The sequence below is a fragment of the Podarcis melisellensis genome (genome assembly GCF_964234715.1).
Source record: "Podarcis melisellensis genome assembly, chromosome: Z".
NCBI classification, from domain to species: Eukaryota; Metazoa; Chordata; class Lepidosauria; order Squamata; family Lacertidae; genus Podarcis; species Podarcis melisellensis.
Genome location: NC_138547.1, coordinates 30,898,985 through 30,924,827, shown reverse-complemented (window position 1 = coordinate 30,924,827; position 25,843 = coordinate 30,898,985). Strand labels below are relative to the sequence as shown.

At 44.7% G+C, this 25,843-nt stretch overlaps 1 protein-coding gene across 2 annotated transcripts in view; it reads right to left on the bottom strand.

The window, feature by feature from the left end:
- Nucleotides 1–16,673, bottom strand: part of TMLHE (trimethyllysine hydroxylase, epsilon) — a 28,006-nt gene extending 11,333 nt beyond the window's left edge. The window contains exons 1-4 of one of the 2 annotated variants that reach the window (XM_081897434.1): nucleotides 16,410–16,673; nucleotides 5,313–5,494; nucleotides 4,534–4,710; nucleotides 360–639 (exon numbers count right to left, since the gene is read on the bottom strand). In XM_081897434.1, the coding sequence (XP_081753560.1) occupies nucleotides 360–639; nucleotides 4,534–4,710; nucleotides 5,313–5,493 (638 nt within the window). In that variant the 5' untranslated portion in view covers nucleotide 5,494; nucleotides 16,410–16,673. Of the gene's footprint in view, nucleotides 1–359; nucleotides 640–4,533; nucleotides 4,711–5,312; nucleotides 5,495–9,411; nucleotides 9,698–16,409 lie in introns of those variants that run through there. The other variant, XM_081897435.1, reaches the window with a different exon arrangement.
- Nucleotides 16,674–25,843: the final 9,170 nt, after the last annotated feature.

The following is a 25,843-nucleotide window of genomic DNA, read 5'->3' as shown; positions in this document are numbered from 1 at the left end:
TTAAAAAGTACCCTTCGTTGCATATATAAAGAGCTTTGCAACTCTCGACCTGCCTAAATTCTTTTAACACAGGGGTGGAGAAGATGCAGCACTTCATATGTCTCCGGACTAAAATAATCCATAGCCACCGGCTGGGTCTGATGAGAGCTGGAATCCAACAACATCTGCAGGGTCAGAGGTCAATGCTTCCAAGTCTCTTTCCAGCCCTATGAGCAGGAGATGCTGAATGGAAAGGCTGCAGACTCCGGAATGCTACACTCCTTTCTCAGCTCAGTCAGAGGAGAAGCACAGCAGTGTTGTGACCCAATCCAGGCAAGCCCCTGACATATTTCCACTTACCAAAACACCCACACAGTTACCTGATCAAGCTGATCCTCTCTGCTAAGATCTCGGTGTCTTCTTTGGTTGGGGGGACGTTTTCCACAAATGCGATCCCGTAGAGCAAGAAGTTCTGCAGGAATTCTTTCAGGCCCTCGTTGGTCTCCAGGAAGCTCTGGCAGTCCACTGAGGGCACTTGGGCTTCCTGGTAGATCTGAGCATTCCAGAGAATGCGTGGCTGCATGACCTGCTGCTTCTGTCCTTCGTAGCTGTTCTTCAGCAGCCATTCCAACCCGTACCTCGTCACATGGCCATCTGGCCCTGGGAGACAGACAGGATTAGTGCAAACGTTTTCCGAAATGCTAAAGGCAGATCTGGGTAACTGATAAGCCTTCATAAGATCAGAGAAAAAGAGAGAGAAACACACAGAGTCCACAGTCTGTTTCTTCCAGCAGCCTTTTGTGCAACCCTTTGATCTTCTATGTAGCGTCAATGCAACCCAGGGCTAGTGAAAGCTGTTGTTGGGATTCCAGATGTTGTTGGACTCCAACTTCCATCAGCCCCTGACAGCACAACCAATGATCAGGGGTGATGGAAGCTGGACTCTAAACAACAGAAAAAGCCACAGGCTCCCCAGTCCTGATCAAACCTAAAGGCTCACCTTCTTCTATGTGAAGCTGAGCCAGTCCCGCATTAACTCTGCAATATTTTGCTGGGTTGGTTCTACGCCTAGATTTATGCAACTGGAATTTGGTTGCATACTGAGGTTATTTTGAGTGCATGTTGGGATTTTATGGGGCTTATGTTTGTTTTGCCTTTACTACTTTTAGCTGCCTTGAGCTTCTTTGCAGAATAAGGTAGAACATGAGTTTTAAAAATAAAACAAAACTCAATGAAATACTGATTGAAAGAGTGGTTTGGTTTGATAAGGTTTAGCATATGACTGAAATGACCAAACTTGCTGAACTTGTTGTTCTGTATATTTATAATGAAAATATTCAAGTAAAAGTAAATAAGCAGTAACAACTTCACTTTCATCTAAAACCAGAGCCAGCCAGAGGGCAGTTGTTTCTCATGCCCTCAGTTTACAGAAGGGCTTCTTCTCAAAACAACACTTAATCAAGGGAGAAACTTGCATGCTTCCCGTAGTCATTTGGTTGGGCCCTGTGAGAACAGAATGCTGGACGGGTTGGGCTTTAGGCTTAACACAGCAGGATTCTTATCAGCAGGAAAACATATAACGATCACAGGGTCTCTTCTAGGGCTGTTCTCTAAGAATCAAACCTCTATATTAGGCTTTACCTAAGTAAGGAATTACTTTTTAGTTATTACGTACTAGCTAAATATTAAATAGAAGTAGACTAGAAGTAGACTAGAGGATGTATTGAAGTTTCCAAATATCAATTTCCCGTAACCAAGCAGCTAACAGCACATTATGTTGTTAAAAACAAGGAGGTGATTAATCTTTCTAAAAACAGGCGCAAATCATACCTGGCACAACAGAATGCCCAAGGAGCTATAGGTTTCATGCATGGGCAGAATCATCAAAAGAAGGAAATAATGTTGGATATTTTAAGACCCTTTGCCATTTTAGGAATGAAAATTAATAGTCACGGGAGGAGAGACAAGGAAGTATAAAGGTGGGGCTCAAATTCTGTGCTGCTGTGATTTGGACTGTGTGTGGTGCTTCATCAATGGAGATTTGTTTTCTTACACTGCTTCTGAGTTTGTAAGTCTAGAAGCTTTTGCTGTCAAAGGGTGTGATTGGTTTACTTGTTTTTGTTTATTTATTTTGCTATTAAATAAAAATCCTTATTGGTCATTTGTCTGCAGCGATATGGAATGTGACATTTGCTGAAGCTCGAAAGCCTATGTCTTGGGAAAAATTGCTGAGTTCTCAGCAAACTTTGACCCCAGCAGTCTCCCATGAATGCTGGTTACTCATTGACTAGGAGGAGTCTTTAAATGGTTTTGGCTGTTATTTTGTACTAAGAATTGTTAGAAGACAGAATAAGAATATTGCTCAGTCAGTTCAGAAAGACAGCTCAGTGAAGTAAGCCTGAAGTCCAAATTAAGAGCAGTTCAGAAGTGTCCAGTACATATAGTATACAGCACAGTAAAAAGCAATAAAAGCAACTGAATAAATATAGGGGTATAAAATTCAAGTCCACAGGAAAGGGTCTATTTTTAGGATCTATTTATATCTATTTGTATTACAGTGGTGCCTCGCAAGACGAAATTAATTCGTTCCGCAAGTCTTTTCGTCTTGCGAGTTTTTCGTCTTGCGAAGCACGGTTTCCCATAGGAATGCATTGAAAATCAATCAATGCGTTCCTATGGAAACCGCCTTCAGACCAGGTCCGGGGACAGTCTGTCCCCCGACCTCTTCTGAAGGCCGGCGGGGGGCGAAAGTCTTTGCTCCACCCCCCGCCTGCCTTCCTGGGACAGAGACTTCTCCGCTGTCCCGGGCGATCTTAAAATGCTGGCCGGCGGCAGCGAAAGCTTCGCTGCCGCCCGCCAGCATTTTAAAAACCCCGGGACAGCGGAGGACTTCTCCGCTGTCCGGGGCGATCTTAAAATGCTGGCGGGCGTCCTGGACCTCTTCTGAAGGCCGGCGGGGGGCAAAAGTCTTTGCTCCCCCCTGCCTGCCTTCCCGGGAGAGCGGAGAAACGCAGCGCGTTTCTCCGCTGTCCCGGATGGCTTTTGAAGGCAGGCGGGGGGGAGCAAAGACTTTTGCCCCCCGCCCGCCTTCAGAAGACCTCTTCTGAAGGCTGGCGGGGGGCAAAAGTCTTTGCTCCCCCCCGCCTGCCTTCAAAAGCCGTCCGGGACAGCGGGAAGCGCTTCCCTGCTATCCCGGACTGCTTTTAAAATGCTGGCGGTGGGGAGCAAAGCCTTTCGGCCCCCGCCGGCCTTCCTGGACCTCTTCTGAAGGCCGGAGGGGGGGGGGAAGGCTTTGCTCCCCACCGCCAGCATTTAAAAGAGGTCCCCGGAGATTTCCCTATGGGCTTTCTTCTTGCGAAGCAAGCCCATAGGGAAATTCGTTTTGCGAAGCGCCTCCAAAACGGAAAAACCCTTTCGTCTAGCGGGTTTTTCGTCTTGCGAGGCGTTCGTCTTGTGGGGCACCAGTGTATTTAATAGCAAATTTTGATTAAACCTACTTTTGACAATTAAGCTTGCTTTTTAATCCTAGAACACGTGAAACAGTATGAGGATGTGAGAATGTGTGAAGTTGCAATTGGATAGGTGTATAACAAGAATGGAAACTTGAGGACTATATAAGGCAACATCTAAATGGATTCCTATGAGAAGGCGATACCAACAATTAAGCTCAGTAATTGATCAATATTTAAGATAACATCTAAATGGATTCAAAGAAGAAGAAGGTATAATAATTTTAAAGTGTGCACATAGTTAACACTGCCTGCCTGGATGCTCTTAAGTATTTGTTTAAATGTCTTAGAGAATTTTAATGGTTTTGAGTATGGAATCAGCTGTTTGCTGAAATGATGTTGCTTATTTGGTTTAGCTACTTCCCATGGTTAAAGTACTAAAGGTATTTACAGGACAATATTACTGAGTTTTGAAGAATAATAACTGAGAAAAATGGAAAATGTGATTAAGTATCTCAAAAATATTAATTAATGTAATCCAAAATCATAGTTGCATATGATTTGAAAATACTTCTTTGTTAATTCCTGATTCCTGCCAGGAATATCCTTTCTGTTTTTGCTTCTTTGCCGATTTTGTAGACGTGCCTCAGCAAAAGGGCAACAAGAGCAACAAGGAAAACAACCATTTATGTTTTATGCTATGTCTTATTTACTTGCTATTAGTCTTGTGGCCGTAACAGAAACATATTTGAACTTATTTTATTATGACTTACTTTTAAATCCTTAAGAATCCCTATGGACTCCTTCTGTGTTGGATTTTTTTTTTAATTAAAAAAAATTACTTTGTAGGAATCCTTAAGAAGCAAATTCTTGATATCAGGATCGCTAGCGAAGTCATGAAGACGGGTTTGAACCCATCTTTTACAGGTTCCTTTTCTTTAGATGTTCAAAGAACTTCAAGTTTCCTCTTCTTTTACCACGAATAAACGGAAAAAGCCTTTTGGTTTCTTCTTTACTCAAGTTGTGCTCTTGAGAAATCCTTCTCTACATCCTCCCCTGCTCCCTCCTCGTCTAAACCCCAGAAAACAACGCTCCATGGACTCACAGGTAAGAAAGAGTGTTGTTTCATCCACACGGACGCTCTTTGGCCTGATGCACAGATCCACACTGGCTGTGTCCAAGCTGCGCTGGTTGGTCTTGGTATTGTAGCAGGAAGCCGAGCGGCAGTGATCACGTAGCCAGACATAGTCAAAGCGCATGAGGACATCCCCATATTTCAGCTCTAGGAAAGACATACGCACACACCACTTGGCTAAATGCAAGAAAATATAAGGAGGATTTTCTTCCAAATGAAATCCCATTCTTTGCAAGAAACTTTTAATAGCAGATAATTTAGGTCACATGCATCCCACACATTTAAAGCAACCCCAAAGAATCCTAGGACCTGGAGCTCCCACAGCCATGACTATTAAAGTGGCATGAATGTGCTTCAAATGTACAATATGGATGCAACCTTCTAATAACGAACACATTCTGCAAGCGCGCATGGCAACACAGCCAAGACGGCACCAACTGACTCACAAGAAGTCAGCTTCAAGCAAGCTTGGGGGAATTCCGAGGCTTACAAAAGTACAAAAAACTCTGCGGGGGGGGGGGAGACCCTAAAGAAAAAGAGGACACACAGCTCAATGAAGGCTGAGTTTGCTCTACAGGCAATGGAATGCTGATTGACTAACTGCATGGAGGGGAAAACAGAATGTTCTAAGAAAGCAGCACGGCTGGCTGGCATCTTGAATGGAAGCGCTTTTGCCCAGGAAGCCACTCACATGCTCTGACATTTATCCTTCCCAGCCCTTCAAAGCCCCTCACCCCCAGGCTCCTTACCCAAGTGATCATCGTTTAATTGCCAGGCACACTTCAGCGACTCTGGGGCTGTGTGATGCCAACGGGTCAGACTTGGAAGGGTTTTCCTGAAGTTGAGCAGCCATGGCACCCGGCACCTGGGACTTTTGTTCAGTAGCCGCTGGGAGCTAGAGAGCAGGTGAATCAGCTGGCGACCCCACATCCTGGGAAAGGGAGACCAAACAGAGAGAGACCCTCACTCACATTGTTAGAAAGAGTTTTGAAACCATACTGCAATCCATGCTTGATGCTCTGCATGCAAGGAGCTGTGTGTGTGACGATATAAGAAGAGAAAGACACTTTGGGTGAAACCCTGGATTACAGCTGTGCCACCTGATATGTAGCTGGTCTCTTGGGGGGGGGGGGAACCTGCAGCATCCTCAGCCAAGATGCTGATCTGAGGGGTCACTGCTGGGTTTTGTCCTTTGCATACGAACAGGTAAGCAGGGCTGTTGTGCAACAGAATTCCATGCAGCTGAAAATACCTTACCTCCCTCCCAACCAACCCTGTGTGAGGTTTATCTGCATTCACCTGGAGGGGAACTTTTAGAACAATCAAGAGTTATTTGCAATGAAGAGATAAGGCCAAGGCCATGTTGTGGGTTATTGATCACACCCACATCTCAGACACTTGCTAAATCAGACCGCAGTTGGGAGACTGCTGTTCTGGGTGGTAATGGGACTTGCAGTGTGTCAGCTGCTAGGTTGTGTGATGACAGCAGGAAAGAGAATTAGGCCAGTAGCTCTTGGGTCTTTTGCTGGCGATAGTCACGTAAACGGCCTGCTGCAATCAATCAGTCCTCTGCACCTGGCAATTATATGCTAGGAACCATGGTGTGGCACAGAAGCACACGTCCTGCTAACTTGATCTGCTGGGAGACATGATTGAGTAGAGACTGGCTGCAAATAAGCCCCTGCTGAAGTGGATTTAGGAACATACAGGGTTGTCAGATTATCAAGTCAGAGTACTTGTTCATATAGTTCAGTATTGCCTATTCTGACTGGCAGAGCTGTACAGGGTCTCAGGAAGAGAGGAACAGATTATAGCCCAGTGGTTAAACACATGCTTTTCATACAGAAGGTGTCAATCTCCATCATCTCCAAGTAAGGTGGGGAAAGATTCCTGCCTGAAACCCTTGAGAGCTACTGCCAGTCAGTGCAGTCAACACTGAGTTAGATGGATCAATAGTCTGGCTTGGGGTAAAGCAGCTTCCCATGTTCTCATATGTGGTGTCCCTACCTGCAAGAACACTCCCACGCTTCCCAAATCCTAGTGACAACCAAGCAGGGATTTTAATCTTTATGGCGGTATTTCACAAAGTTATGCAACTGACTTTATATCTCAGCTCAAGGCAAAAACCAGAACTGGTATGGCAGTGATGGAAAGAAAACACAACAGGAGGGGGGAAGGAGGGCTGCAGAAAGTTGGTCATAACTGTAGAAAAACTCCAAAAGCAGGACCCAGAGCACTAATTCAAGCATTCTCACAGCAATTATTTTGTGACCGTGCTAGCATGAGATGTAAGGTTTGGCAGGGTCTAAACATTCATTTCATCCAAGGCTGGTTCAAGACATTTTGGCACTTGAGATGAACCACAAAGATCTACACTGGGAACAAGGGGGGAATGCAGCCGCAGCAATAGTGAGCAATGCATTCATTGCAGGTTGGATCTGCTGCCCCTATGGATTCTGCCACCTGAGGCGGTCACCTCATCTTGCCTCATGGGTGGGCCAACCCTCCTTTCATCTACTAAGAACTTCAATCCTAGGTACATTTACTGGCCAGCTGCAATTCCCAGCATTTTAATCTTATCTGTATTATAATTTTGTTGTTGTTTATTAAATTTCTATACCGTCCTTCATCTGAGGATCACGGGGCAGTTTACAATATGCATTGTTGGTACAGCACCACTAGAACACTAGAACCAAGTTAAACAGACCAAAACAACCAACTGGGTTCAATTCCCAGCATCTCTAGGTATGGCTGAGAATAATTCCCTGCCTGAAACCCTGAGATCCACACTGCCAGGCAGCTAGATGAACCAATGTATAGTAGATGAACTCAGTACAGTGGTACCTCGGGTTACATACGCTTCAGGTTACACACTCCGCTAACCCAGAAATAGTGCTTCAGGTTAAGAACTATGCTTCAGGATAAGAACAGAAATTGTGCTCTGGCAGCGCGGCGACAGCAGGAGGCCCCATTAGCTAAAGTGGTACCTCAGGTTAAGAACAGTTTCAGGTTAAGTACGGGCCTCCGGAACGAATTAAGTACTTAACCCGAGGTACCACTGTATAGTATAAGGAAGCTCCCTATGTTTGTAGTGTAACAGGCAGCTCAGTGGTAGAGGCATCATTTGCATTTCATGTTCAAGCCCTGATATCCCCAGATAGGTTTGTTGCCTGAAACCCTGGAGAACAGCTGCCAGTTAGTGCAGACAAAACCAAGCTAGATAGACCAAAGGTTCAACTGTATACAAGTCAGTTTCCTATTACAGCTTTTTAAAGAGAGTTGACATAGAAGATACCGTGAAGCAATTCACATGAAGAGCATAACATACACATCAGAGTTCACATTTATCATCAACAGATAAGTTAGCAAGAATGATTCTTACCTTTGCTCAAAGCTGACCCATTGAGACTCTCACATTATCGATGAGTGGTTACCTGCTAGACTGTGGCTATGATGCTGCTCTCAAAGCATAAAGCAGGGGACATGATATAATTTTATCAGACTGATTTTTGCTGCTACAAGAAGTTGCAAACTTTCGAGTTTCAGGTGAATTGCCTGTTGGCAGCAAAGACGTATTTTTCAACCACCTGCTTTCTACTGCCGAGGTTCTGCGCCTTTTCTTGTTTTGTTTAACCAAGAGTGCTGTGAAATGCAAAAGCTTGCATTTTTTTTCCAATGCCAACTTAAGCTTGTCTGATAAAAAAGTCCCTTTAATTAAAGACAGCAAGAAAAACCACTTCTGCTATGTTCTCCTAATGCATTTGCTCCCAAAACTCTTTCCAAAGGGAGAAGAAACTAATGCAAACATAAAACACGGAGAAAAATATGATCCTTGTGTTAAATCAAGAGAGGAACAATCAACAGAGCACTCAGTACCATAAACTGCAGAATTAGCTCTTAGATCCCCACTTTTGATTCCTAGAAAGCAGCTCAAGAGAGAGAAAAACAAACCTGAAGAGTGGAATTGCTCATTTCGACATGAAGTTTCTCTAAGCATCAATGAGATATTTGAATGACTGTAATTCCAAGAGCCTAACGGGCATGAATGCGTGTGCAGAAACTGAACAGAAAGTTGTTACAAACCTATGCTTGCTCCAACAAACCTGCCAACAAGACTCTCCTGCGTTGCCAAGAGCCTGGAGTTAAAAGCTGTTATCTCCTTCCGCACACGCAGCCTCTGTCACCTTTCGTGTTCCAGTATCAAAGGTTGCCAGAGACAGACTGAATATATTTCACAGCTAAAGGGCTCACAGCCCTTGATCTAATCAGTCCAGGCGATTCTGTATATTCAATTCCATGCATGAGAGGCTGGTTACCAGGGGAAGATTGGGCAGAGCCCAACCATTATTTTTGCTCCTGCACTGCTTAAGTGCCCACAGTATCTTTGCAAGGGAGGAAAATGGGGAGAAAAGCAGAACTAAATGACCACACATCTGGCGACCCCTTGGCTACCCTCACCAGGTCCAGTGATTACCAGCTGGCACTGATCCCAGGTGCTCGTGGCTCACATCCAGAGATTTTGCATGCACCTTTAACCTTTACAATAATTCAGCATGTTTCAGGAGCCAAAGGCTGGCAGACACACACAGATCAACGATGGAAATTTGCATCAGCCACCAATCATGGCAATTTACATACAATGTACAAACATATACACAACTGAGCAGATAAAATTGCCAAATTAAATTTAGAATTAGAAATCAAGGGGAACAACATGGCTCTTACAATGACCAGTAGGTAACAGAAACAGTTCAGAGGTAAATTTTCTGTTATCCTCAACATCCCTGAACACTTCCTTGTTTTTTAGGGAAAGGCTGAGCAATTACTTTGTCGTCAAGCAAAGTTTACCTCCGAGCTTCAGCTGAACATAAGCAGGATGAAATCCGCAGCTCATTCCAACCAAGTACAAACTCAGCGATGATCTTGAGCTTTTAAGGGAAGGAAGTGGTCATCTCCTTTGTGGGGACAAGAGACTCTTGCTTCAAGGGGGCCAGACTGTGCTGGGTCTGACCCAAGAGGTGAAAGATGAGATGGAATAAAGGAGAGTGATCAAGAATTGTCAGAAAATCCAAAAACAGCAGAAAGGACCAGCCATGCCTAGGGCATGTATTATTGGGGCAAGAGCAGAATTTGAGGAAAAGGCAGGCAGGCAGTGCAGCTGCAGCCCGTGGGAAGCTGCTGAGCAACAGAACAGCTTCCCTGTGATGATCTAAGGAGGGGGAAACAGTCCTTCAACTACCAGTATATCCCCTCCCTGGTCAGAGGTCAAGGCAGCTTATTGGTGCTTTTTAAAAAAAAATTGAAAAAGCAAAGCAAAGAAATCAAAGAGCTAAGTGCTTTCCAAGGGAAAAAAATGAAATAAAATAAAAGGAAGGCCATGGTGACTTCAGGTCTCCAGAGAGGCTTTTTGCTCTGTTTGCACAGAGGAGGCTGTGACAACGAAAAATGGAGATACAGCACGATAGGTTCCAAGAGTTCCATGTATAAATAAAAATGCATATACACTTGGAATCAACTAACCTCGCACAAGCAACTCGAGGCTTCTTGAGCTTGTGTACCAAAAGATTTATATCCCCAACCAAGACAGAAAGCTTAAAAGCTCTTTCCCACTGGTTTCCCCATCTCTCTACTAAGATGTCCTCGCAAGGCTATCTGCAGAGGCAAATTTAGGGTAGTATGGCCAGTTCATTTGCACTGGCTGCAGACCATCAAGGGTGCTGCAACTATGATGCAGAATGGAAAGGAGGGGGTATTTGTCAAATTTTGGCATCCCACATAGGATCTGCTGAAATTTGAGACCCCCAGGTCTGTCACTGAAATCCAAGTTCCTGCACACACTTGCAAGAGCATCCTAGACCCGGCGTATAGAGAGGGCCTTGCTTCTCCAGCAAGGCAAAATGAAAAAAAACAAAACAAATCCTGCACAAAAAGAGATTTGAAGCTCTCAGATTTTCTTGCACTTAAAATGTGAAATTTCAACTGCACATGGTTAAAATTGCACAAGTTACCATATTTTTCGTCCTATAGGGCGCACCAGCCCATAGGACGCACCTCGGGGGTTTTTTTTTGGGGGGGGGGAATGAATTAAAAAAATTTATTCCCCCCCCAGCCGCGGCTGCCGCCCCAAGCCTTGCGCACACCTGCCCGAAGAACGGGCCACCCTCCAGAGGGCTCCGCGTGCTTCGGGCGGCAGGTTGCCACCCCAAGCCTCGTGCGCCCGGCGGGACTTCCCGCCGGGCGCGCTAGGCTTGCAGACACTCGCCCGAAGCACAGGGAGCCCTCTGGAGGGCTCCACGTGCTTCGGGCGGCAGGCTGCTGCTCCAAGCCTCGCGCGCCCGGCGGGACCTCCCGTCGGGCACGCAAGACTTGCGAACACTCGTCGGGGCTGCAGGCTGCTGCCTGCAAGCCTTGTGAGCCCGCGGGAACTCCCGCCGGGCTTGCAAGGCTTGCGGATAGCTTCCTGAAGCCTGGAGAGCGAGAGGGGTCGGTGCGCACCGATGCATCTCACTCTCCAGGCTTCAGCGAAAGCCTGCATTTACCCCATAGGACACACACACATTTCCCCTTCATTTTTGGAGAGGAAAAGGTGCGTCCTATGGGGCGAAAAATACGGTAAATGTGCATAAGATGCGATCATATTGTATAACAAATGGGCTGCTGCAAAACTACAACAACACTGCAGTATATACGGTACTAACATAGATGCCTGCACCCACCTCCAACTCCAAAGACGCTTTCTAGGTCAGGGTTCCACTCATCTCACACTTCATACCTTCCTCCGAGATACTACAGGGTAGCCCAAAATATCTTTACTGATATTGTGAATGATGAGAACAAAGAAAGTGGATTCCAAAGCAGTACCTGTACACTTACTTTTGGTTCATCCTGTATCAGATGTTAAGGTAGGTGGAAGGGGAACCTTTATCCATAGAGCAAGACTGGCCCTCCCTTGAGGGCGTCTAGTGCTGGGTAAGTTCAGAAGCAAAAGCTGGCACAGCAACAGAATTGACTTCTTGTGTGGCTGGTACGTAATCTTTAACGTAATCTTTAAACTGACCCTCAACATTTCACAGATCCTGGAGACCACAACTTTCCTTTTTAGTGCAGCTTTTGAGCCATAAGTGGTTGCTCATTTTCCAAAGTGGTTTTCACTGCTATGGTTAAATTATTTTGCGCTCTCTCTCTCTCTCTCTCTCGTTTTTCAGCATTTACTGGCTGCCTTTCTGTGTTTATTAGAGTCTTCAAACTGTTTTTTAAGTTGTTAAGTTAGGCATAGGTATCAAAATGAATAAACAAGTAAAACCTATGGGTGCTTTTACTAGAGAACTGAAGAGCCAAACTCTAATTACGTTTGCAAGCATAGGTGACACCATCCAGTTACTGCTGAATTGCTGTTCCATCCTGAAGGGTTCAGATGTTTGGATGGCTGACAGCACACAACTAGTGATGTGGCTTTGCCCCCCCCCCAAAAAAAAATCAATTGGAAAACTGCCGGGGGAACCACCTATGTAAATCAGGCTAATTTGCATGGACTGATTTGAGTGATTTACATATTTTTTTGGTTCGTATCAGAAAATTCTCCGATGCCATCAACAAGCAGTCAAATTCACCATGTTTATTTTAATTGTATTTAGTAAGCAAAGATTTCAAAAAGTACTCTGTGCCAGTCTTTTGTCGGGATGCACCAAAAGCATTTGACCTCTAATATCTGAAGGGTAAATTGAAAGCTTACTTAATGCGGTTTAAATATTACATTTTTGCAGAATGTTTTACTGGAACGTTTGTGAAAATGAAATGACAATAGCAAAGGTTTCCTTTACATTGTTTAAAAACTACTAAAGTACTGAAAGCAGTTGCCACACTAATAAGCTTTAGCAACCCAAAGAACTGTGTGTGATGCGCTGACTCGCAAATTTGCTAGGGATAATCTCCTGAAAAATATTAATTACAGCTCTGGAGCTGCCAAGTTTGCCTAATATTATCCATTGTTACTAATAAACTTATGAAACACAATTTTCGGCCGGGGGGGGGAGCACTGGAATTTTCCTGCCTCAAATCACTGACTTGCCATGATGGTTCGGGTTGGTGAGAGTTGCAAGTCCAATAACATCAGCAAGGCTATAGATTCTTCACTTCTGATTACACGTATACAAAATTTAAAAACCCAGCTATGGACTGATGGCAAAAGAAAACCTTGCCAAGAAGATAAACATGTCATCACGTATTACAAGAAGTTTATTTAGTACCAGCAGTGTGTTAAATACTTCATGGAACACAGAAGTTATCTAGCAATGCCTAGAGGATTTAGGAATATAGGAAACTGTCTTATACTCAGACCATTTGTCCATCTAGCTCAATATGCTCTACACTGACTGGAAGAGGGTTTCAGACAGAAAGGGCTCCCAAACTCACCTGGAAATGCCAGGGTTTGAACCTGGGACCTTGTGGATGTATGATCAAGGATCGTCAAAGTGTAATCAGGATGGGGAGTCCTCTTATAGCAATGGAGGGGAAGGTAAACAATGATGAGGTGGTTCGGCCACAAGCTTTCACAACCTGGGACCTTCCAGGTGTTTTGGGCTACACCTCTCACCATTCCTGACCATGGAATGGACCATGTTTGCTGGGACCGATGGGAGTTGGATTCTAGGACATTTGGATGGCTCCAGGGTTGGGGAGGGCTGTGTACACTCTGTTCTGCTCTGCAATTAAAGCAAGCCACAGCTAAGATGATAGAAGGGTACACTGATAAATTAGCAGATGGCAAGGCACCTGCAGAGCACAGAGAAGCTACATTAGGATCAGGCCAGTAAGTCTGGACTGACTCACAGTGACACCAAAAGCCATGTAACATTCAGCAGAGCTCAGATTTACTTCCAGGTGCTTCAGCAGTTCAAAAAAAAATTATGTGCCAGACAAACATAAAAAAAGCCAGGCAAGTCTTTGTTCCTGCCTGACATCCCTTCTGGTGGAGGCCTGAAAGCCAAAAGGCAACTTCAAACACACTTTCCAATTGCTTACAGGCAACCACCATTTTGCACGGGGGTTCCTTTCCTGACCCTCACAGGTATTGGCAGAGCAAGTGTAAGCCATCACAGTGTGCATCAATTGGGCATGCCTGAAATGGTTGCTGCCTGTAATTTATTTTTAAACACTGTATATACTGCTTAATTGTAAAAAAACAAAACGCAAAGCCAATTGGGGTAGCCAACATGGTACCTTTCAGAAGTTGTTGAACTCCAATTCCCATCAGTCCTACCAAGCATTACCATTAATCAGGGATGATGGGAGTTGTAGTCCAACAACACCTGGAGGGCACCACGTTGGGTACTTCTATCAAGAAGGCAACTTATTTTCCTTTCCTGTTCATAGGACATTAAGTTGCCTTCTTGCTAGAAGCCAGATATTTCTATTTCAACAGTTACTCATCTGGATCAGGGGTGCACAACCTGTGGCATTCCAGATGTTTCTGGACTACAACTCCCATCAGCCCCAGCCAGCCTAGCCAGTGATCAGGGATGATGAGAGGTGTAGTCCAACATCTGGAGGGTCTCAGGTTGCGCACCCCTGATCTGGAAGTTCCCTATGTTGGGAAACTGTGTACGTGCAGCTACTCATATAGAGTCAATTAAGGTTTGGCAGCCAGCCAGAAGGCAATTTGAAGGAGTAAGTCTGCCTGGAGATAACAGAGGCATTGAGACCCCTCCCTGATTGGTCAAGCTCTCTCAAGGGAGTGATAATTAATGGCCTACTAACTGGTAGCTGAGAGTTTTGGAGTTCAGTAGTTCATTGTGTCAGTCAGTGTAGGAGTTGTGAGTCGTGTATGAGAGAGCTAGCTAAAGATCCGTGTTCTGTTCCTGAACTAGTCCACTGTATTTAATAAACACCTAACTATAAATTCCTGGTTCCTGCTCCGTCTATTCTGTCTGCAGCCAAGTTGCCAATTGCTTCCGTGGATTCTGCATGTACTCTGCTAGGTCTGGCTAAGGTCCTGCAACTAGTCAGAAAGTTGAGAAACACCAACAGGTTTTGCCAATACCCTATCCCTGGTATGAAGAGTGGGATAATGGCTTGGAAATCAGGGAAAACAAGGAATACATCATTCAGATGTGGCAAAGGCTACTTCAGTGATGGGAGATGCATGCTGCACGCAAATGATTCTAGTCCAATTCCTGAGTTAGCAGATTAAAAGGTGCTAGGAAGCAAGCCCATGACCTTAGTTCAAATCTTAAAGAGACCTTTGTTCAAATCTTAAAGAGCCATAACCCAACATCTGTCATGTTCTTCTCCTCATCAGAGTTGTGCCATGTGCCTTAACGCAGTAGAAAGCTAGCAGGTCGTGGTTCTTAGCACCCAGCAGTTCCTTATATGCAGATGGAAAAGAGTGGAAGGGAAAGAATAGTGTCAAATGTATTAGAATGGAAGAAATAAAAGCTGCTTGTGGAATGCTAGGCTGAAGCAAACAGGTTTTTGAAGTCAAAATGAGTACAGTGGTACCTCGGGTTAAGAACTTAATTTGTTCTGGAGGTCCGTTCTTAACCTGAAACTGTTCTTAACCTGAGGCACCACTTTAGCCAATGGGGCCCTCCGCCACCGCCATGCGATTTCTGTTCTCAGAAGCAAAGCTCTTAAGCCGAGGTACTATTTCTGGGTTAGCGGAGTCTGTAAACTGAAGCGTCTGTAACCCGAGGTACCACTGTATTCCACTTGCACAAAACTTCCTAGTGAAATGCTGGTAGAAATGACATTTTCTTAGAGGCAAGGCACATGGCAGAAAGAGTTATACATATTTATTTCTATTGAAAATAGCCAGGAGGGGAGCATGGCTACTCTGTTAAACAAATATGGACTACACAAGTCGTTAGCATACATGAGTGCAGAGGCACCTCAGCCAATCTCTTTGTGTGGCCCCTGACAGTATACCATAAACATATAGCCCACAACTTGAACAAATGACAAAAAAACCCTCCTTTCCCAGTTCTGACTTGCATTGGAGATAGCAGCAGAGGAGGAACAGAGGGAGCACGATTCACCCCAAGCAGATTGATTGTGGGGAACGTATTTGATGCTAATAAAAACATGAGTACATCCGTTAGATTTGCAAGGGGGAGATTCCCCAGGCAAACCCTTCCATCTAGATATGCCCCAGGATCGACATCTCAGCATTCATTTCGAGAATCAAGCAACAGGTTTGGTAGTTTTTGATTTTTTTTGTGCCTGATTCAGGTATACAAACATGCCACCAAGTCAAGAAATGTGTTTTTCTGCCTTTATTTCCCCTCATTATCTGCTATCTATTTATTTGGAAAATACTATCTCTGCACTGCTTCTATGATTATGTCTTCTTCTTTGTACATTTGAATTTACATTAATTAACCCCCCACCCCCTGTAAAACCCATTAACAGATACCACTATTTCATATCTAAACAAGAAGTGGCGGGGAGGCGGGGCGTAGAGCGACCATGTCTGCCTATGGGCTGCAATCCTGCCACTTACTCGGGAGTAAGCATCAATGACTGACAATAGTTCTTACTTCTGAGGAAACTGAACAAACACGCACGGCGTTCTCTACACCAGCTGCCCTTTTGTCTCTCTCTCTCCCCCCCCAATCCCTTATGAGTTGTGACTTTTTTTCGGCGTGGGAAATGCACTCTGGGCGTGTTCAGAGGCACTTTCTCCTGGGGGCTCACATGTCCTACCGGCGAGCGGTCTCAATTAAGCGCAATAAAAGGCACCCCCACGAAGTTCTGCACCCTCCTCACCACCCCAGCTTCCCTTTCCCCTTCACTGCTACTGAGCGCGCACCGCCCCCCCCCCCCCCCGCTTTCAGCTCAGCATCCCTTACCTTCAAAGCTATCCGCACCTCTAGAAGACCGCTCCGCCCCTGCAGGAGGAGGAGGAACCCAGCGACCATAGAGTGTGCGGAGCAGAGTGGTCTCAGGAAAATAACTCTTTTGGTAGAAGCAAAGAGGAAAGTCATAATAAAACTGTTAAGTCACGTCCGGTTGCTATTTTAACCGTTCGTGCGACCAAGGCTCAGAGACAGAACGAGGGTGGGGGGGCGTTCCACCGTGTGGCATTTCTGTCCGTGCCCCGCACATGGCGGCCATCCCACGGGAGAAGGAACGCCTGGCTGTAATCCCGCCCCCTATGTAGATCGATGATTGTAGGGCTCTTTGGAGTTAGTTAGTTGGTCGCTCGGCTCAAGGGGCTGCAGTCTCTGCGTATCGGTTTCCGGTTCTTGACAGCAGCTGTCAGGCTCATCCATGTGCGGGGCAGGAGCTGCGGGAAAGGCATAGGAGTTAACGTTAAAATGTAAGGATCTGGCGAAGCCGGCGTAATCGGAGGCACTTTTTTGTTGTTGTTGCTCCAGTGTTCCCGGGACATTTTTTCGTTTCGTGTTTGCTTCAGTGTTTGCATTCTGTTTTTGCCGAAAAGCAATCCCAGACTGGTTGTCAATAACATAGGCCATAGAAACTCCCTTCAAAACACTACCAAACACTTTGTCACGTAAATGCAAAACTAAACAACACACACAACGTGACAGGCTGTATGTAACTATATAAATTCTTTTTTTAAAAAAATTCTTTTTAATTCTTTTAAAAATACGATTCAACATATATCAAAATATGTGGTTCTGTAGACCGACGTATCCAAAACATATTACGTATAAGAAATTAGAGTCCAGCAGATTGACCAGGAGATACAATCTATTTAGTTCTTACGTTAGCAATATTCACGATGTGGAATTCTTATATCAATCTTGTAATGTTCCATGTGAAGATGCTTTTAAGAATTCTGGCATTCCTTGTATGCAGGTGTAAGACGAAAGACTTAGAACTTTTGTCTGAAACTTACATACAAGGAACACCAGAATTCCTAAAAGATTGATATAAGAATTGTATCTCCTGGTCAATGATATGATATGTTGAATTGTATTTTTAAAAGAATTAAAAAGAATTTTAAAAAAGAATTTATATAGTTACATACTGCCTGTCACGTTGTGTGTGTTGCATAGAAACTCCCTGGCAAGGAGGGGAAGCTCTATTTTGTGGTTCACCTCATGTGCCGAAATGTCCTGAGCTTGCCCTGGTCATAGGCCAATGCCATCATCAGGCTGCCATTCTCCTGCACAGAGCAGGTCCTCCTCTTCCTCCTGGCTGCTGCCTGTTCACTTTCATTCTCTCAAACAAGCAAAATCCTGGGTGAGCTGAGCAGGGGTGCAAATGGAGCCCTGTGGGAATGGGCAAGGTAGTGGCTACATAGCAGTGGGTACAGCAGCAAAGAGGCTCTGTGAACAACCTCATTATCTACAGGAGCACTTCCATGTGAGACAATGAGCTGGCAGAAGTTGACCAGTCCTTACAGAAAAACTGGCACTCCATACACTTGTTTCCTGTTCCCCGCCTACTGCTGGTCAGCCGTCTGTTCCCCTTCTGCTCAGTGCCACTGTCCTCTACCTCCTTGTGGGCATCTGCGCCAACGGCAGAAGGGAGGAGGAAGGGCAGCAGCAACTGCCCCCGGGTGTGTGAAAGTAGGAGGCTGAGTCACTTTTGCTCTATCACCTCCTGCCTCTAGGTGAGGTTTGGGCCCAGACCATTGAACAACCCAGGGGAAGACGCAACAGTGTGATGTAGTGGTTAGAGTGTGGGTCCAGGACATGAGAGGGTTCAAATCCCCTCTGGGCCAAAAAAAACTCACAGGGCTAACCTTGGGCCGGGAGCTGCCTCTCAGCCTATGCCTACCTCACAGGGGAGAGGATCATGGAGCCACCTTATTTATTTCATTTATTTATTTAGTTAGCTTTATTTATACCCCCCTTCCCTGGCCAAGACCAGGCTCAGGGCGGCTAACATCAAGAACAAAAACAATTAATTAAAATACAACTTAAAAGCAGGATTAAAGTACAATTTAAAATGCAGCCTCATTTCAGTGGAAGCTCTTGAGCTCTTTGGAGATGAAGGTGGGATATGTTTTAATCTGGGAAAGCCAAGCAACACCTTTGACAACCCCAACTTTTGTGATTGCCTGCCATCCCCATTCCCCCCCCCCCCCCCCGTTCAAGGCTCCGCTGACCAGCAGCAGGAGAGAGACAGAGGCGAATAGGCAGCAGAGGCAGCCCGGTAGGGCCTCCAGGGAGGTCTGGGGTTTTTTTGGCGGGGGGAGAGGGGTCTCCAGGGAACAAAACGGGAGAAAACGGGGCTCCAAGCACAACACAGCTGACTGCCCCCCTGTGGACAGAGTAAAAAAAAAAAGCCACAGAGTAAAAAATGACTCAGTTGCACCAGTAGGAGGCAGCAGCAGCAGCATTGCCCATTTCCCACCCTTGGCCGCTGTCCCACCAGCAGGGATGGCAGTTGTGGGGGCAGCAGGGAGGGAGAGTTGCAGGGAGGACTGGCAGCCAACACCTTCCCCCCGGGGCCTGGGTGATGGGAGGGTTAAGGAGCTTTCCTGCCTTTCAGCAAGGCTAGCACAGGTTTGGAGGGGACCCCATTTTGCGGGGGGTGGGGATGTTCGTAGTAAATTATCCTTTTCAGCAACTGATGTTGGTTGAATGGTAGTCTGGTTTTGCTGTAAGAACCGCAAACCTCTGGGCAGATCAGGAGCCCTATATGCACAAGTGCTAAGGACATCCTCCACCCCTGCTTTTGCTGCAATTATTGATTATTGTTTTTGCAGTTTGCTATCTTGTAAAAATGCAATGATGTTTAAATACATCCTAACTCTCTGCATATTCGATTTTGTTTGTCAGGCTGTAATGCAAAAAAAAAAAAAAAGTACTAAGAGTGTTGTGCGCTCAGGTAGTTCCTAATTCACGTAATGTCACAGACATTATTTGTATGGGCATTTTAATGCACTGTAAGATAGAGGTTGTACCATGTTTGTAAGCCGCTTTGGGATCTTTTGAATGAAAAGTGTCATAGAAATAAAATCCATCCGTTCAAACCCTCTGCCTATTTATATGGTCTTCCAAGCGTGCATTGAATTGCAACATGGGTGGGTGTTTCTGTTCTTATACTTGGCGTGCTATTCACATTACTTTGCAGGAAGTTGACGCGTAAACTTGCTGAAGGAAAAAGGATTTAAATATGCCGCAAATTATCGTAGAATTATCTGTGGCATCATTGCATTGCGCCTGTAATTGTCCCTGCTACTGGATGGGCAGCTACATGGAGCTGTAACGTGCCACGAATATCTCTATTTTGTGGCAACTTTTTCTTCTTCTTCTGGCTATTGTATACAATGCAGTGGCGTTTTAAATACAGCACTGGCTAGTCAGTCACAACTGGACCTAATGGTCAGGGGTCCCTTCACCTTTAGCTTTAAAATGCAAAAATGAAATAAAATGCTTTTCTTTCTTTTTACTGGGACTGTGATGTGCCACGTTTGGGCAGTTCCTTCTCATCACAGTAGGAGGTGCTGTGCTGATGTAAGAAATCATGACTATTTAATGGTAAAACGGTAATTAGCTAAAGTGGTGCTTCAGGTTAAGAACAGTTTCAGGTTAAGAACAGACCTCTGGAACGAATTAAGTACTTAACCCAAGCTACCACTGTATATAAGAAAGTTTCTCTAACTGGCAGCCCTCTCTGATTTTCCTTTCAGAAGATCTACCGGTAATTGTAGAAGACCTCGAGGAAGAGCAGGAAGAGACTGGAGGGAGATGGCACGAGGAAAAAACACCAAGGAAAACTTGAAGGTAATGTTGATTTCCAAGGATATGTTTAGGGTACTGTATATAGGAAAGTCCCTAAAGCAGTTATAATTGTTATCCTTATCTTCTTTTCCATTAGATGACATAATATCTGAAGACCTGGAGGGAGAGCAAGGCAGGAAAGCTTTTATACCGTGGATGCTCGGGTTGCGAACGTGATCCGTGTGGGAAGCACATCCACAACCCACAGCATCCTCAACCCGCAGCGCCACGTCTGCGCACACGTGGGTTGCGATTTGGCGCTTCTGTGCATGCACAAGTGCCGAAACCCGGAAGTTACGAATTCTGGTACTTCCGGGTTTAGTGCGGTGCGCAACCCGAAATCGCGCAGCCCGAAGCGCCTGTAACCCGAGGTATGACTGTACTGACACCATGAACCACAGAACCTGAGCACAGAGTTTGCCATCACTCTCTACCAACGCTGGGCAGAGCTCCACCATGGAACGAACCTCGCCATTTCCCCAGTGAGCATGTCTCTTTCTTGGGGGTGCAAGAGAGCACATTGGCCCAACTGCAGCATGCTCTGAGATACAGCACTCATGGTAAGGCAACCTTCTGAGAAACAGCTTTTCAGTGAGCAGTGCATGCTGTCATGAACTTCACCTTACAGTTTGGACTGTCCTGGTAGGGAAAGCATATAAAAACAAAAGCAAGTCATACAAGGGGCCTTACCTCTGAGTTAACCCCCCTTTGTGCCATGCTCTTCACTTCAGTGGGCTTTGCATGTGCATGCTACACCTTTAAAGTACATTCTTTCCCCCAAAGAATTCTGGGCACTGTAGTTTACTCCTCTGTCCCAGCAACACTTAACGAACTGCAGTGCCCAAAATTCTTTAAGGAAAGAATGTGCCTCAGGGGTTGGACTAGATGAGCCATAGGTCCTTTCTCACTCTACAATTCTATGATTCTGTGAATGCACATGGAACCGTGTATTGGTGTATGCTAAAAGCCACACTTTGGTTCTGTTGAAATCAGTCACAGCTAGCTAAGTCTCATTGATTTATGAAAGCATGGCTAATTTACAGAACAATCCTATGCATGTCTACTCAGAAGTAAGCCCTGTTGACTTTAGTGGGGGTTACTCCCAAATAAGTGGGTATAGAATTGTGGATTCATATCAACAGAGGATGGGCTTTTGATTTAACTGTCTCACCTGCTATAAACTATTTAATGCAAAAAAAGTGACTAACAGTATAAACTTAATGATGTCTACTCAGAACTTAGTCCTTGTGAATTCCATGGGGCTTACTCCCAAGTAAATGGACAGAGAAGTACTTTGAATGAAACAGTGGATGTATGATTTTTGTGGTTCATGCTGTGGCCACAGTCATGTGATTTGATGGTGAGTTTGGGGTTGCCCAATGCAAAAATCCTGAGCATCCATGTGGATCTGTGCTTTGTAACCATGTTTTTGCGCCATTGCGGCCCCATGAAACAGTGGGTGCATTTTTTATATATATTTTTTTGGGTGCAGGCTGTAGCCATGGACATGCTATGTACTCTGATGGTGAATCTGGGGTGACCCAATGTAAAAATCCTGAGGATCCATGGGCTTTTACCTCCTCCCCCCCCCAGGCAGCCTCCTTTATCACTAACGTCCCTTATCTCCCTCCTGATCCCTTACAGATCAGCTGCTTTCTTTCAACACTCCCTTCCCTCTTGTTTGCTTTTGTGTCTTTTCCTTAGCTGGAGCAGTTTTTTGCTCCTCCTTTTCTTCTAATTTCTCTCCTCATTGCTTTAGTCTTCCTGTCTCCTCTCCTTGCAAGTTCACTGTCTTTACCTCCCCACTCCCAGACAGCCTCCTTTATTGCTAGCCTCCCTTATCTCCCTACGGATTGCTTGCCGATCAGCGGCTTTGTTTCAACACACACTTCCCTCTTTCAAAAAAAAAAAAGGGGGGGGAAGCATGATCTGCTTTTTGCCCCTGGGCAATTCGGCTCCAGGGACCACACATGCACTCCATAAGACACACAGACATTTCCCCTTACTTTTTAGGAAGAAAAAAGTGTGTCTTATGGAGCGAAAATTGCGGTAATTACATATTAAGAATGCCAGGTAAAACAAAGAGAATAATCTCAGAATAATTGCTACCACTAATATATTCAAACCACTGTAGAATGCAACAATAAACAGCAAACAAGACAGGAACAGAACAGTGTTTCCGGGATAAGTCAACTGTTTCAAGGATGATTCTTCATCAGCTGATAATAAAATTGGATACATTACATTTAATTATGAAAACAGAAATAGAGTGGTTTGAATATATTCTCCCTACGTTGGAGCACCTACCACTACAATATTGCTGGACGTTGACTATTGAAAGGCATCCTGCCTTCGCCACGGTGTTCCCCGACAACAATTTATTATGCTTACTATTTCTTGTTTATGAACTTTTGCATAACCATGCATATATTATATGTGGATGCTGCAAGGAGGAAAAGGAGGTGAAGAAAGTTGAAGAGAAGACAGTAAACAAACGAGAAGGGGAGCAGAAGGCACAGTGGAGTGTAGACTAAGCAGGAAAATGGTAGCATAAAAAGACTGAGTCAGCGTCTTTGTCTTCACCAAAGAAACAGAAATAGGTCACCGGATTTGCAGTCAAAGAACTGTCTGAGAAGGTCATTAAGAAAAAACACCGAGTGTGAGACTAGGGCAAAAAAAGAGAGAACACAGTGCCACCTACTGGTGGGAAAGAAAATTACAAGAATAATTTTGAATTAGGTTTGAATTAGCACTTAAAGTACAACAAGGCTCTAAAACAGTCAAAAATTGTATAGAACAGCGGAGACTGTGGAGATTATATTTTGGCTTTTGTGACTGTGGCTTGTGACTTCATTTTTGTGACTTGTTTTTGTGACTGTGTGGAACCCAGTTCAGCTACTGGTTGATTGTGTGACTTCAGAAATGGATAAAAGCCCCCCATCCAAATTGACTATCATCAGTGCTCGTAAGGAAAAAAAATGCTAATTTTTTCCATCCAAAATACTGGCTTATTTATTTTATAGTACAGTACATTGATTAAGGGATGTGGGTGGCGCTGTGGGTTAAACCACAGAGCCTAGGACTTGCCGATCAGAAGGTCGGCAGTTTGAATCCCCACGATGGGGTGAGCTCCTGCTGCTCGGTCCCTGCTCCTGCCAACCTAGCAATTCGAAAGCACGTCAAAGTGCAAGTAGATAAATAGGTACCACTCTGGCAGGAAAGTAAACGGCGTTTCCGTGCGCTGCTCTGGTTCGCCAGAAGCGGCTTAGTCATGCTAAGTGAGATGAGTGCCGCAACCCCAGAGTCGGCCACGACTGGACCTAATGGTCAGGGGTCCCTTTACAGTACATTGATTATTGCCTTCATTTTATGGATCAATGGTCTCTTTAGACAGTAAAATTCATGTTAAATTGTTGTTTTAGGGGGTGTTTTTCATCGTCTGGAATGGATCAATCCACTTTCCATTACTTTCAATGGGAAAGTCCGCTTCAGGTTAAGAACGCTTCAGGTGAAGAATGGACTTCCGGAACCAATTAAGTACTTAACCTGAGGCACTAATATATATCCATTAGTAGATATATATTGGTCACAAAACCCAACTGATTTTTTTTTCAATTTTTCAAAGAACATTAACTGAATTACAGGTTAGACATGGGCTCCGAGAAAAACCAAACACAGACTTCCAGTCTGTTGTGGAGAGGAATGGTGGCGCCCAGCGCTTCGTCCCACTATATACGAGCGTTTTGGGGGTTGGTGGACGAAGAGGGGAGGTTGCCAGGACTAGGCACCCCCCCCCTGAAAAAACCCTGCAGAAGAGCAGGGCTTCAAAAGGGTTCAGCAGAATCCGTTCTTTCCTACTGCTGGGACCTGGCTCTTGCAACTGCTTCGGCAGCAAGCAAGGGGGGGGGCAGTTGAGGGGGATTCAAGGCTCTAATGCCTCCAGAAGCAACAGATATTCCAAAATAAGGTAATTAAAAAGAAACTTTCTCTGAAGAATTGAAATCAGAATTTAATTGATCTAAAATTAGAGGAGAAAGAGTGGAGTATTAAACAGGAAGTCATACTTCCTCTTTTGTGGCCTGAAGCTGCGAGGATCTCTTTGTGAATGAGAGAGGTTTTCTTTATTTTTTTTGTAGCCTTTTGCAGCCTTTGATGAATAACAACAGCTTTAGAGACTGGAGACTCTTCCCTTCTCAATGGACAGAAATTAACTTATTGGATTGTTAGAACCTTTATTGGATTGAGAGATATTGATTCAATCTTATTTAGAACTGCATATTGGAACTTATTTTGAAGTAATTCAACCTGATAAAATTTTGATGAAATGCTGGATCTTTCAGAACAACCACCAAAGCTTGGCAGGGTTTCTGCTCAGCTGACTGAGGGGGGGGGGGAAGACCCCTAAGAAGGTAGAGCACCTTGACTGCTGGAGTGGAATAAATTACATCCATTGTGTTTCTGAAATACCAGGACAAGTACTTCAAAGTTTAAATCTTTAGAAAGTTGATCTAATGCCTGGAAATATATTAGAGCTACATGGACACTGGTGGACTAACTGGACTTTTTTGGACTGTTTCAAGCATGGATATTTGGAAGGATTACAACTGGGAATTATTGGATACTTGGACATTCAGAGTATTGCAAAATTGATTATTAATAAGGTGATAATGAACCAATTCAAAATAGAAAAAGGAACAAGGCAAGGATGTCCGCTATCACTTTTATTATTCATTTTGGTCCTGGAGGTTCTGAATAGAAATATAAGAAAAGATAAACAGATTATGGGAATAAGAGCAGGGAAAAATGAATTTAAGTTGAAAGCTTTCACAGATGACTTGGTAATTACAGTAGATGAGCCAAAAAATTGTCTCCCTAAAGTCTTAGGAAAAATACAAGAGTTTGGGCGAGGGTTTAAATTAAATAAATAAATAAATAAATAATAATAATAATAATAATAATAATAATAATAATAATAATAATAATAATTTATTATTTATATCCTGCCCATCTGGCTGAATTTCCCCAGCCACTCTGGGCGGCTTCCAATCGAGTGTTAAAAACAATACAGCATTAAATATTAAAAACTTCCCTAAACAGGGCTGCCTTCAGATGTCTTTTAAAGGGAAGGTAGTTGCTTATTTCCTTCATATCTGAAGGGAGGGCGTTCCACAGGGCAGGCGCCACTACTGAGAAGGCCCTCTGTGTGGTTCCCTGTAACCTCACTTCTCGCAATGAGGGAACTGCCAGAAGGCCCTCAGCACTGGATCTCAGTGTCTGGGCTGAACGATGGGGGTGGAGACGCTCCTTCAGGTATACAGGTCCGAGGCCATTTAGGGCTTTAAAGGTCAGCACCAAAACTTTGAATTGTGCTCGGAAACATACTGGGAGCCAATGCAGATCTCTCAGGACCGGTGTTATGTGGTCCTAGCGGCCACACCCACTCACCAGTCTAGCTGCCACATTCTGGATTAATTGCAGTTTCCGGGTCACCTTCAAAGGTAGCCCCACGTAGAGCGCATTGCAGTAGTCCAAGCAGGAGATAACTAGAGCATGCACCACTCTGGCAAGACAGTCCACAGGCA